Source organism: Drosophila subpulchrella, chromosome 2R (assembly GCF_014743375.2).
Source record: "Drosophila subpulchrella strain 33 F10 #4 breed RU33 chromosome 2R, RU_Dsub_v1.1 Primary Assembly, whole genome shotgun sequence".
Classification (NCBI taxonomy): domain Eukaryota; kingdom Metazoa; phylum Arthropoda; class Insecta; order Diptera; family Drosophilidae; genus Drosophila; species Drosophila subpulchrella.
Genome location: NC_050611.1, coordinates 12,222,287 through 12,236,339, shown reverse-complemented (window position 1 = coordinate 12,236,339; position 14,053 = coordinate 12,222,287). Strand labels below are relative to the sequence as shown.

Genomic DNA, 14,053 nt, shown 5'->3' with positions numbered 1-14,053 from the left:
AAAATGTTAAGTATAATTAGCAGTATTTGTATAAATTATTGTAAATTATTTCTTTAAACAAATTAAAAAATATTTTTCTTGAGTTTATAAAATAACATAATAATATTTTAACTATGCGAAGGATATGGGGACTAGATCCCCCACTCAGGTTAAAAAGTATATGTAATATGGATTTGATTCCACATTTTTGTATTTTACTCAACGAATTTTTTCTTTATATCTCCCCCCACAACAAAATTCTGGATCCGCCACTGATATAACATATAATCATTGGCTAGCTCTTTTAATTTATTTATTAAAATCTATCACTTGTATCCCAAGCTAATGACATTCCTTCGACTTTAAACACCGTATCACTGGCAGCTTTAACCCTTCTCCATCTATCTGTTAATAATTCATGGTCTCACATCGCAGCTTTACTCCATGATAATTGCATTATTCACAGCAGTCTGGGCTGTTGTAGCTGCCCTTTTTGAGCCTGGTTGAAATTTTTTACTTGACCTACCTCAAGGCTTACGGAGCACTTAGCCCAGTCGGTTGCCAAAGGCACGAACAGAGGGGAACTAAAACTAAAGCTTATGCGAAAGCTTGCTGATAAGCTCTGTAATGGCGCCATATGCGAGTCGAGAGGAAAAACCGCCAGCAAAAACTATAAAATAACCCGAAAAACCGCGTGAAAAAGTGGAAAAAGGGGGAAAATTGGTGGAGAAGGGAATGAGGACAGCAAGAGACAGACTCACTAAGTAAGAGAGCCAAGTTATCAAAAGTAATTATCAACAAAAGACAGCAACAATACCGGCAAGCGGCTTATAGAGGACCCCTGGTGTGTTAAGAGGAATCGGGATCGGGGTTCGGGGTAAACGAGTCCCGGCAACATGAGTAAGTCAGCGTTAATTAAGTCAGGACACAAAACAAATGGCGAGCGCATCTAAAAATGCATTCCTTTCCTGAGAATTTGCATTTGTTTGGTGAGAAAACGGGGTTTCGGGGGTTTTTGAAAGGTGCTGGTTAGATTTAGCAGCGAGAGAAAGAAGGCACTCGTGAATTTTTTCGTTACAGATACATCATATTATTATAACATCATTATTAGTAAAGTATTGCTTTGGTGTTGGATGTTAGTTTAATGATTTTGTTTTCTACAGCTATATTTACATAAAATAAGTGCAATATGACTTTAATTCCAATTAATTTTACAGTATCTAGCCATTTTTTAAAATATAATTAAATCTCATTACTCTTTTTTTAGTAACTTTCTAAGATTTTTTACATGAAAAGGACTACAAAATCTATATATCTATACCATAAAATTTTTAAAAACTATTTTTTTGTACAGATTTCTTTATTTAAAATATGTCCAACATGTCTTTAATTCCACTTAAAGTTTAACTTTGATGTCTTATTAACTATTATCTTATTAATTAATTTACAGTACCGAGCTATTTTTGAAAAATAATTAATTCTGCGTGCTTTCTTTTCTTCTTCTTTTTAATATTAATATTAATAACTACTCAAAAACCATTTCAGGGCTGCTCCTGAATGCTTTAAGGTTTTTTTTTTATTTATCCTTACATTAAAAATGATAAAAAATAAGCCAATGCGTGTCACGACCTCATCTGCAGTTCATTTCTCGTTTCTAGACGGCCCTTGGCGCTGTGGGGATCTTTAAAATCGCATTAAAGTTGAAGAGCTGTGCCGGCTGTCAGGCAGCATTGACCCTGCAAACGCACACGGATACAGATACAAAAACAGATACCCAGAGACCGAGACATGTGTAATTGAGGCAGCAATTTAAGCTGCATCATGCAACATTGCCAAACCGGAAGTGCATCCTCACCACAAACACTCGCACACATATATGTAATCAAGGGGGAAGGGGGGGGTGTAGGTTCAAGGAGGAGGTGGAGAGGTGAGCGAGTGCATTGAAACTTGAGGCCGGTTTTCGGCCTGGTACTTGGTACTTGCTGCCTGATGCCTGATGCCTTTATTAAGCCAGCAAATAAAATCCAAAAGCATCAAGGATACACTCGTACTCATGCATAGTCAGGAGCAGCGACATCAGGAAGGCACTGGGGGAAATAATAAACTAATTTTAAATTTGTTAAGAATATAACTCTCTTATTGCAGGCAAATATTTAAATAATATAAGAAACATATGATGCTCAAATGTATTAAAACTGTCAGTATTAAAATTCGTTTTTAAACTTTAAAACATATCTTTTTCCAAAGAGCAGAATTATATTTTCAAAATTCTTTTAAATATTTTTATTAACTGGAAGAACTAAATTTTAATTTTAAATTCAGTAATATAATTTTTTAATAAGATATAATCCTTAACCCTTGTGATTAAATTAATTATCTAAGTTGGGTTTTTGAATAACCCAGGGAACTTTGATTTATTCTTACTATATTATATACTATATATTATTACTATATATTATTACTATATATTATAGGATATAGAATTTCATAAAAGCAAGTCATGTATTTTAAAAGACATTTCCCTTTTTTTAACCATTATTATTTACTGGGTATTCACTTTACTAATTACTAAAAACTTAAATTTAGGAAAACAAATTCCCCAAAAAATTCCGATGATTAATTATAAATTCTAGATAACTTCTCTGTAATTACAATCAAGTTATTTTTTAAAAAATGAACCAATTTCCAAATATTTATTTTTCAGTGCCTTGAAGTAGCAGCAGTAGCATCGCATCCTTCACATGTTTTGTATACAAGCCCAGGCAGTTGCAATTTATGCACACAACTTGTCAACGCAGGGCGGCGGCTTGAATGGCTCGGAGGGGTGACGAAGGGATGACGAAGGGGTGACGAAGGAGTGTAGACAGTGGCGAGGAAGGGGTGAAGAAGCAGTGAGGAAGGGGTGAAAAAGCGGGGGCTGACAAGCGGGCTCACAAGTGCTGCATTGGTTAGCCAGATGAGCGGGGGGCGATGGGAATGGGAGTGGGGAAGATGTGGCAGCAAGCAATTTACACCGCACAATGCGTTGACACACGTCGTCCGCAAATGTGCGGCCAGAAGACAATAGAGAAATAGGGAGCCAAGGACCCGGGATCCAGGGATCCAAGGATCCACAGCCAAGACGGAGCTTCCTGCCTCATTAAGCCAGAAAAGTGTCAAATGTCCTGGCTGGCAGTGGCATGGATGAGCAGCCTCCTGGCTCATCTCGTTTAACTTCACTTGCAGTTCTAATCTCGGGTCTGAATTTACGACTCGGTGTCCCTTAGCCGGTTTACTTCCACCCCCCTCCACCTCATCACATAATTCACAAACGTGTTGACAATGAAAACGAAATTCCCATTAAAATGCAATATGTTGCAGCAACAGAGTCTCACTTGGCCAGGACAAATGTTTATCTGGCCAAGAGTATCGAAAAGTGGCCAAGGGTATTGGGTTTGAGTTTGGCGATTGGGTTGGCTTGGCCTATGTATTTTGCACAGAATTTATGATTACATTTTCTGTGTATTTAGCCACGTAATTCAATTCACAGAATTCAATTGAATCAAGCAGACATGAAAATTATACAATTAAATGGAAATCTTGTTTTGATTATTTAAGTGTAAAAGAAGATTATTTTTAAGAGCTTTAATGAAGTAATACTTTGTTGAATTTAACTCTTCTGATTTTATAAGCCCCCATTTTAAATTCAACTAATTAAATGTGCTATCTTAACAAAGGAAATCTAAACTACCGTATTAATTAAATAAACAAGACAGGCATTTATTTGTGTTACCTAAGCTGATTTACATAAATGACGGAAATAATGCTTTAATTCCATTCTATTTTATCATTTAAAATATGTGTTTTCGCAGCGAATTCAATTAAAACGTAGAGAAGCAACAAATTAAGGCAATTATTTCTGCTGAAATTTAATTTATACTGCTTGCATTTCCTTTGCTTGTTCAAGGCTTCAGATGAATTCCGCCGGGGGGCTTTTTGCGTGGCAGGCTAATCGTTCTTTTGATCATTTTGCGGTTGATATATAAGCTTCCCGGAGGCGTAAAAAAATCAGGCTGAAATCAGTGGGATTATATTTAAGGCCTGTTTAAGGACATTAATGAAATTCGTGCAATAATATGGATTCCGTATGAACAATGCCGACCTTGAAATCAGTGCGCACTCAGGAAAACAAAACTCCCCCTAAAAGTGCAGTAAAAGTTTTGGCGAAATTGCCCCTCAAAATTGCGTTACGCATAAAATAACACATTTTCCGACTCACTTGGCAGGAAAAGAGGAGTGGAGCGAAACCTTACGTTCAAGGATTATGCATAAAATGTTTGCTTACTGAGACTGAAATTGTGAGTTTCCTTTTGCCTGCACATATGTATCTTCCTACGTATATATATCAAAATCAGAGACAAACATCAGCAAAAAATGTGTGTTTTTATTTGCTTCACATTTTTCTCTCGTTGGCTAAATAAATTGAATTATTCCGACACGCAGACACACAGCCGGGTTATTTCGGGTGTGCCACGTGGCGTATGCGTTATATTGAAAGCCAAAGTCAAACACTTTTCTTCTTCATTTCAAGCTTGTTGCTTTGATTGGCTGCAGCTTCTGCTTTCGCCTGTTTGATGTTTGCTAAACTAATTTGGCTGAAGCAGCAGTAGTTGAAGTAGCTGAAATAAAACGAGGGAAAGCAGCCGAAGTGGCAGCGAAAGTTTCCCTTCCTCCTGTTTGCATATCAAGTATACGCAACGTTGATTGGATTTGTAAACTGACCAAGACTACGTCCTTCAACGCCCATCACCCTTGTTAGGGGAGCCAGCTTAATAATCATTTCTGCTTTAAGCTCATCGTTGCCCAACGATTTATATACACTGAAAGAAATAATATGTATACAATCGGGGTTTCTTATGTATCGACAAATTATTAATTATTTATGATTTATGTTATTTGTAAATAGGAACTATTAGTTAAACGTAAAATTGACATAAAATGACTTAATCATAAAGAAATAATAGGTTAGCCTGCAAAATGAATTATGTTCACTTTACTATTCAATTTGTTAGAGAAGTTAAATTAAAAGTTAATGATTTAATATATAAAATACCAAAATAATTATTTAAATTAAAATAATTTTGTTTATATTTATAAATTAATAATATGTAATTTATCTTTAATATTTGTATTTTAGTTATACATTTTCTTACCATTTCACCATAACGATCTTTTACTTAAAGACATAGGTCTTAAAAAAATATAATATTTTTATATCTTACATTGTAGTTTGATACCTTAAACAATTATATTACTTTTTTTTCTATCCAGAAAATATGAATGATAATATTTATGATGTTAAATAAAAACTTGATGGATTTTTTCCCTGTCTAGCCGCAGTGTCAAGGCAAGTTACGAACTCCACCAGCATGCGGGTGTATTTGGGTGAGCGAATGAGTGTGTGGGATGGCGTTATCCTTGGCACGTCCTGCAGGCTTCGATGTTGCGCCTGTCATGTTCACCTCCGCCATGCAAATCTGACAGGATATGGCATCTGCTCCCACTGCGTCGCCGTGTGTTTGTGCATATAGATATTGCATTTTCGGTGCGGTGGAGATGTTGCCTTCGCCAAGGAGAATGGGTTAACACCTCCGCACCCATAATCGTTCACATCCGAGTCGTAAAAAGACAAAACCAGCACATAATGTTGCCACTTTATAATGCCAAAGAGGCTTCCACCTCCTGCGAATGTGTGTTTTGTGGGTGACGATTCGAAGGATATCCCCAGGGCAAGCTGTCCTTTCCTGAGCTATACTTGTCCATCTCAGGGAAAAGGACCAGAGGCATAAATGCATCTTTAAAGTTTCAACATTGTATTTTGTGTACTATGCTTCAATAGCATTGTTACACCTTATATTTTTTTGGGTTTTAACTAATTTAACTAATATTTCAAGCCGGACTCCCAAAAGTATGCAACGTATTCTTTGTAAAATAAAATGATAATCATATAAGTATCTGTTCCTAGCGTATTAAAAAAAGACAATAAAATCCTGAACATATAACAATTTGTAAAATTTTAGTAGAGATGGTCAAACAATTTCCGATAAATATTTTTTTTTTATAGACCAGCTTATTATTTAGTTTTCATTTTTAACTGCTTTTTCAGACTTTAATCCAGGTGTTATGTGCATTGATTCACAGGATTGCAGATGAAAGCGCAAACATAACCATTTGCTTCAGCCGACTTTCATATCACTCAACTTAATTTTCTCAGCCCCATAAGCTTTTCGTGTGGCTTTTCCCAACAAGCTCGTTAAAAAATCTGTAATAAAGTTTTGCGAAGATTGCGGCTGGCATTCTTCGGCGTCTTCAGCATCCATAAAATGGAGGTGGCAACTAAAAGTGACGTCATAAATTTCGGTGGGTACTTAAACTGTGCGAAAGTATATGTATATATCTCCCTTCTTCGCCCAACACTTTGACTCGTGGCTAATGAATTTATGTTAAAGTTGTTGATGGTTTTTCTGTTGTTATTTTTTCCGGTTACAATTTTGATGAAGACGATGATGATAAAACAGGAGGAGCAGGCAGCATCGGCAGAACTTAAACTTAACCCAGTCAGTTGATTGTCGTGTGGTCGTGCACTTGATAGCCATAGCTCAAAGATTGTGCACAGAAAAAAATAACCATAACATTTATTTTAGTTTTTAAGAATTATTTCAGTATTATATTGTCTATTCAAAGCATTTTATTAAATATAATTAGTTAAAATCTTTAAGATTAAAAGTGGAATTTATAGGTTTTGATCCAATTATATTAATAGCTAAGTGAAAAATTGAAATTAGTTCAACTAATAAAGTTCTAGTATGATTATTTCATTAGGATGAATTTTAAAGTGTAAATATAATCAAATAAAACAACATTAAATTTTTTGTAATGCTTAGAAGTTTTAAAAAATTTTCAGTTTAATTCCTGGCTACTTATTCTTGATGTACACAATATGAATGCACCCCAATAAACGGTGAGTTTAAGAAACTGAGCAATATAATCTTGTCTGTTTTTATGATTTCTTAAGTGCTAAAAGGGGAGGCGAAGACACCATTGGCCAGGCGAAATCGAAAATTGTTTCATTAGCATGGGTCAGGAAAAACAACCGAGCGGAATATCCATCAAAGTTTTCACTTGGAAAGAGGGTGAGAAACAGATATATAGATAGATAGAACGGGGTCCCCAGCTGGCCGACACCTAAAAATCTCCTTTAGGATGCCAAATTATGCAGCATGTGCATGATTGATTAACTCTGAATGGGGGCGTTGTTCGTGATTTAGCAAAAATGCAAAAAAAGAAGAAAATTGGCGTGTGAGCAAACCCAATAATCTCACAAAAGGGTGAATATTAAATGGAAGCGTGTAGAAAAGAGCCACTGGAGGACACGGACGACTGACACTTAATTATAGGCACGCCGGAAACGGAAACGAGATGCATAGCCATCAAGTGGGTCGTGTGCACTCATGGCGGAAGACGAGCAATTTGCACGGCCAAAATGGCAAGGTCACCGGGTTATGTCTGTGATATATGCACATTGTACGCAAGTGTGTGGAAAACTTTACGCTGTACTCTCTATGGAAATGTTCGTTTAAAATGTTGACCTGTTTGAATTTTTATTTTTTCTACCATTTTAGCGCTTTGTTTGAAATATTATGTTTACATTTGAACTATTTGCATTTATGCATCTAATAAAAATAACATTTTGATGGGACTCTTCAGGAAAATTGGTTATCTTTTGCAGAAATTAGCCACTGCGTCAGCAATCTTAATCATACAACTAAAAAGTTTTTTTGATTACATTTTTCTTTTCATAAGATTTTAAAATTGTTTATAATGGTTTTAAAAAATAAAAACATATAAGTTTTAGACTTCTTTTCTAGTGAATTTAAGTTTGCTTAAAATAAAGCAAGCTGTGATATTAAAAATTGAATTAATTTGTTCAAGATGTTCTTTGTTTTATAGCTCTTCCCTAAATGGCAGTTGCGTTGAATTGGTTATAAGAAAACAAGCGAGGTGAATGAGCTAATTAAGGAATTTTTAAAGGAGTTTTCGAGCGCAGGACTCACAGATGTCTGGCATATTTCAGTTTTGGGCGAGTTTTCTATCTAAGCGGGCGCATCATAATTGCGGCCAAAGCGCAGGAAGTGCACAGGAAGAAGAAGCGTGGCAAGGGGCGTGGCAAAGGAGAAGGGGCGGAGCGGCATTCCTGTGCATAATTGAAATTCCAGCCTAAACGCGTTTGTAACGGGAAATTGCGCGCTTGGCCAAAAAAGAGCAAAACCGGACGCAAGGATGCGGATGTTAAAATGTCCACTCCACAAAACAGTTTATTTATTTTCAGGATTTGTTTTTAAATTACTCGTATTTATGTTTTTTAGCTGCTTTTTGTGCATATCCATAGGTTATCATATATTCAGTTTCATAATTAAATACACTTAAAACAGTTATAATACTACTTTAAAGACAATCAAAAAGGAGAAACAAAATATTTACTATTTTTTTAAGGCAATGGCTAAATGGGAAAAATTTCTTTTAAGAAATGCCCAAATATTTTAAATTTAAAATTTAGTTAAGGTTTAATAATTAATTTCTTAAAATTTAAAAAATTTTAGTATTTTCTTACTGTGTTAATTAAAATTAATTTATCTTTTAAAAATTAAGCTTATCTGACTGTTAAAATGTCATGAAAATTAATCTAAAAATATTTGTCATTTAAGCCACGGAAACGCTTAATTGCCGGTGTAATTAGTTTCTCTAATAATTAATAAAGGCATAACTGAAATACCTTTGGGTGACATTTGGCAAATCTACAATGCGTGAAACGTGATGTGTGGGTTGCCGAAAGTGTAATTAATTTCAAACCAAACAATTATTATTATGATGCACCCGGGCGGTCAGTTGTATGCAGCAGTTATTGTAGTGGTAATTACATTTCGTAAACATATTACGCCCGGGGGATTTGTTTTCCAACCCACGCTAATCACTCCCCCTCACTTGAATATTTATCATAGAAAAAATCATTTAAAATTTGAATTCAACAGCTGTTGCCGCAGCGTTGCCACCTTTTGGTTGAATACAAGTCTAAGCGCGCCAAACTGCGCATGTCCCAGTTTTCCAATAAATTGGCGAGTTCCAGTGGAGTCCTTGTCAGTGTGATAAGTTGGCCAGTACACGCCGAGCTATCAAAACGTTAAGACGCGCTTTTTTCGAGCATTTTTGTGCACTTTAGTTGTTATCAAGGGAGGCAGAACGTGAAAAACCAATAGTAATATGGAATAAGACGATCTAATATAGCCAGTAAAAGAAAAAGAGAGACATAGTTTAGTGAACAATAAATAAAACAACACAAACAGTTACGAAAACTCTTAAATAAAATATTGTTTTTAATTCAAACACTAACGCTCCTTGCCCGAGCTGGCAACCCTGCTGCCCGCTCTCTCGCGCCCGCTCTCATTCGGTGCTGCAAAATGCCGCTCGGCCAGTGTTGCTCAACTCGCGACCGCCGTCTGATTTTTACCAGCTAAAAATGTTTTGTGTGTGTTTGTTTAATGTTTCTGTTGTTTAAGAGCGCAAAACAAATGCGAAAACTCAATGAAAATGAAGTGAAAAACTGAGCTGAATGTGTGTGCGCGATGCATTTCCTCGCAGAGAGCGAGGATCGAACCCTGCCGCCCCCCGCCTCCCCCCGCGCGAATCGTTAAACGCGCCAGGAAATGAGAAATCATAAAAAGATTATGAACGAAATAATGTGAATATTAGTACGTACGTACATGTGTTTGTCGCCGCAAGGTGTGTGTGTGTAACAAATAACAACAAATGCTGGCCATGTTATCTAGCATTTTTAAAGAAGAAACGAAGTCAGCGGCCGAATAAATAAACAAAAAACGAGAATGCGCGACAACTAGTGTAAATTTGTGTTGTTGTTGTTGTTGTTGCTGCTGTCGGAACCCCCGCCTCTCGCACACACACACACACGCACGCTCTCCCACTCACACACACTACCGCACACACTCAGCCTCCCAGGAAAATAATTAAAAGTTAAAAACAAAAACATATTAAAATTAACCAAAATTATTGAGGATTTCAAGTTCTTGGATTCACTAAACCCACAAAATGCAGGCCAAAAAGCGTTACATTTTGGTCTTTGTGTCCTGCGCTTTTTTGGCCTACGCCTATTTCGGGGGATATCGCCTGAAAGTTTCGCCCCTGAGACCCCGTAGAGCCCAGCACGAATCGGCCAAAGACGGCGGAGTCCAACCCCACGAGCAGTTACCTAGTTTTATGGGTTCCCCGGATCTGCAGGAACTGCAGCTACTGCAACGCAATCTAACGAAGAGTTCGGATAACTCAAAGTCCCACCAGGTACTCCCTCGTAAACCCGACTGTCGCATGGAGACCTGTTTCGACTTTACGCGCTGTTATGATCGCTTTTTGGTCTATATCTATCCACCGGAACCCCTAAACTCCCTCGGCGCTGCCCCGCCCACCTCGGCCAACTATCAAAAGATACTCACTGCCATCCAGGAATCGAGATATCATACTAATGATCCCACGGCCGCCTGTCTTTTTGTACTCGGTATCGATACCCTGGATCGAGACTCGCTATCCGAGGATTATGTTCGGAATGTGCCATCTAGATTGGCGAGACTGCCGCATTGGAATAATGGAAGGAACCACATTATCTTTAATCTATACTCTGGAACCTGGCCGGATTACGCGGAGAACTCTTTGGGTTTTGATGCGGGAGAGGCCATTTTGGCCAAGGCCAGCATGGGAGTACTGCAACTGCGGCACGGATTCGACGTCAGCATACCGCTCTTCCACAAACAGTTCCCATTGAGGGCCGGCGCCACGGGTTCCGTGCAGTCCAACAACTTCCCCGCCAACAAGAAGTATCTGCTGGCCTTCAAGGGCAAGCGGTGAGTCTACAAGATCATACCTTATTCAGGTTCTTATAAGAAGGGCAAATGGGAACAAAATTAGTTCGATGAATGAATAATCACATAAATAATCTGAAGGCATTTTTATAAACAGTTATACTCAGAAACCGTGCGTTTCTGGCAAAAGTTGAAGAAATTTTTGATATATTTTCAAACGTACCAAGCATACCTAATACAAATCGTGTAATTATAAACTAGCCACTTTAATCAATGGAAAAAGGAATCTTTATAAATAGGAATCAATGTTCCTGAAGAAGATTAGGTCATAAATGTTTGGCATGTTTTATATTTTCTGAAGATATTTCCCAAGAAATATGGAATGTAAAAGAAAGAATAATCTAGAGAAACTTTTTGATTCTGCAGATACGATATGCAAAATCATTGAGTGAGACGAAAATATATGCATATATTCAAGGGAATTATTCAATAGGTATTGTTCCAGATGATAATAGAAATTTAAATATTAAAGCATTTTGATGAAGAAAGCTTCTTATTGTGCAGGTACTTTTAGGCGCCAGTTTCTCTTTATTGTGATAAAGTTCCACATCTAGATTCATGTATATTTTATAATAAAGGTATTGATATTTTTATAACACTCAATTTCGGTTATCTGTATATCAAGCTTTAAACGCTTTAATAGCTTTAATAAATGGATACCACTGCTATTAATGAAATAAGTACTTCGAAAGATTATATATTTAAGCCCGTGTTGTATACCTTGCCCGCCAGAAAACTCAAGCGGTCAGAAGAATAATCTTTTATATGTATATACAGTCAACGTAAACGTAAAAACGATACTGAATTTATTAAAGCGGCTTAAAGCTTTAGGGTGTATGATGTTGGAAAAGTCATTTGCTTAAAAGTAACTTTTATATCATCAAAGGGAATTTATAAGCGAATAATCACTAATCTTTTAAAGTGTTTGTACACTTGCCCAAGACAATGACTGTAGAACAGAATAATTTACCTAAAAAAAACTGCAAAATGGCTTAATTTTTCAAAAATCAGAGTGCAGTCATGAGTAGAACAATACACACCAGTCTTAAATTCCACACCGATTGGAATAACCCCCATTTGAACCCGTCGTCTGGCTTAGTCAGGCGGCAAATTGCAGGTTGCATCTATCGATGCCTATCCTCTGGCCTCCCAGAAAACAAAAAAAGAACCAGAGGAGCAAAAGCGAAAACCCAATCGAAATCCGAAACGTTTCACTATTCGAGTTTCAGGCCCCCAATTTCATTTCTTTTTTTTTCGTTTGTGAGGGGGCCATTCAAATTGAAAAATTGTCTAGCAACGCGTCATTCGTCATGTCCTTCCATATTCCAAGTTGCTAGTTGCTCCTGTTTTTGGGCCTTGTCCCCTTGGTGTCCTGGGTCCGTCTTTTTTGCCGTTGCTACTCTTTTGTTTGTCGCCGCTTTATTGTTGTTTATTCGCTTCTGCCGCCCACAACAACAAGAGCAACACCATAAGGCAGCAACAAGGACTGGGATGACGCTTCCTTTGACATGTAACTCGATTCAATAGCAGGCACAGGGCAAAACTGGTCATTTTACTGAAAATTCGCCAGGTCGAATTTTTGTTTTTTATATTTTGTATATTCAATAAAAATAATGAAACGTTTCGAAGCTCGAGAAACTGTTGAATATTTTTCAGAACCTGTCAATGTTGCACATGGAACCAAAAAAAGTACCTGTGAATTGGTCCTACATCACTACGATGTGTAAAAGATATACATATAAAATAATATATCAAAATATTAAAAATTGCTCAGTGTAGGAAGCCCATTTCCACCTGACCTTTGACATATGTGTGGGTGAATATGGGCGGTGGTTGTCCTAGGTTGGGACCCCACTGTATCACCTGGTATCCACGTGGAGACATGAGCTCATTGTGCCCTAATTTAAAATTGATTTTCGCCCACACAAAGCTTCGATAATAGAGAAGAACTTCAAATATATCTATGGAAATTCCTGCAGGACAAGTTTCATTAAGTTAAGTGCTGGTCAACAGCAATTAGCACTCCGACAATTAATATTGTACAAGAATGCGGAGAAAGAACCATGAGGGACTTTAAGTGTGACACGCATGCCAATGTTTTCGTGCGTTAGAACAAGTTCATTGTAAAAAAGATTCGCCTCAATAGTTTTCCCAAGCTAATTGGTATATTATCTTATGTTTGTAGAACAGTATTAGAAATACATGGCTTCTTAATGTGTTTAATTCCATGGGGCTTTACTTTTTAAATTATTTAAACTTAGTTTAATACCAATTATAGCTTCGAAAAATGAAAACTGGAGGCTTCATTATTGCTAATAAGATATGCAAAAGTTGCGATAGAAACCATAAAACATTTGGAAACTACTCAACTATTGAAATATAAGAGCCAAACAGTAAAAAAAAGTTATTTTAGTTTTTATATATTTACTGATTTTTAAACTGTGGTATGAGTTTGTGCCTTAGTACTGAAGTTCAGGCATCAACTGGAACAACATCACCAGCATTAAAAAAAAAGCAGACATAGCAAAGTCGGATGAATACGTTCGGGGGTACGCCAAAGTGATGTTAAAGTTGTTAACAACACACACACAACTACGCACTCTCTGGAGGGGGGTGGTGGAAAAAAAGGGTGTGTGGGTGTGCCAATATGGGAGTGTTCCCAACCTCTCACTTCACTTTACACATACAATTAAAAGCGAAAGGAACGACACGTACCAGGCCACTTTACAATTATGCTCTCGAAACACCACTGAGAAAAATTATTTATAAACGCCATTTATGTAAACTTAATAAAAATGTCATAGAATCTTTTATTCCCAACATTACGCAAAATCTTTTTAAAACGAACTGGATTAATCCGCAACATAGATTATAAATTATGTGTTCTATAACTCGAAGTCTTCAAATCATAGGCTTTTTGTTGACTGATGGTAGATTGACATGATATTATGCTAGATATAACATTATAAAATATTTGTAGCAATGATCAAGATGGTCATAGCATAATGAGTCAAATCAAAATCGTACCCCATACCCCCTATACCTTCATTTTATACAACATTAATATAATTATTAATCAATTATTTAGTAATTGCAAACCTACAACATCG

General features: G+C 36.7%; 1 protein-coding gene across 1 annotated transcript in view; it reads left to right on the top strand.

Annotated features, from left to right (window-relative positions):
- Positions 1 to 9,208: 9,208 nt before the first annotated feature.
- Positions 9,209 to 14,053, top strand: part of LOC119552034 (exostosin-1) — a 76,449-nt gene continuing 71,604 nt past the window's right edge. Inside the window, exon 1 of the mRNA XM_037861773.1 lies at positions 9,209 to 10,925. Within this exon, the coding sequence (XP_037717701.1) occupies positions 10,120 to 10,925 (806 nt within the window). The 5' untranslated portion in view covers positions 9,209 to 10,119. The remainder of the gene's footprint in view (positions 10,926 to 14,053) is intronic.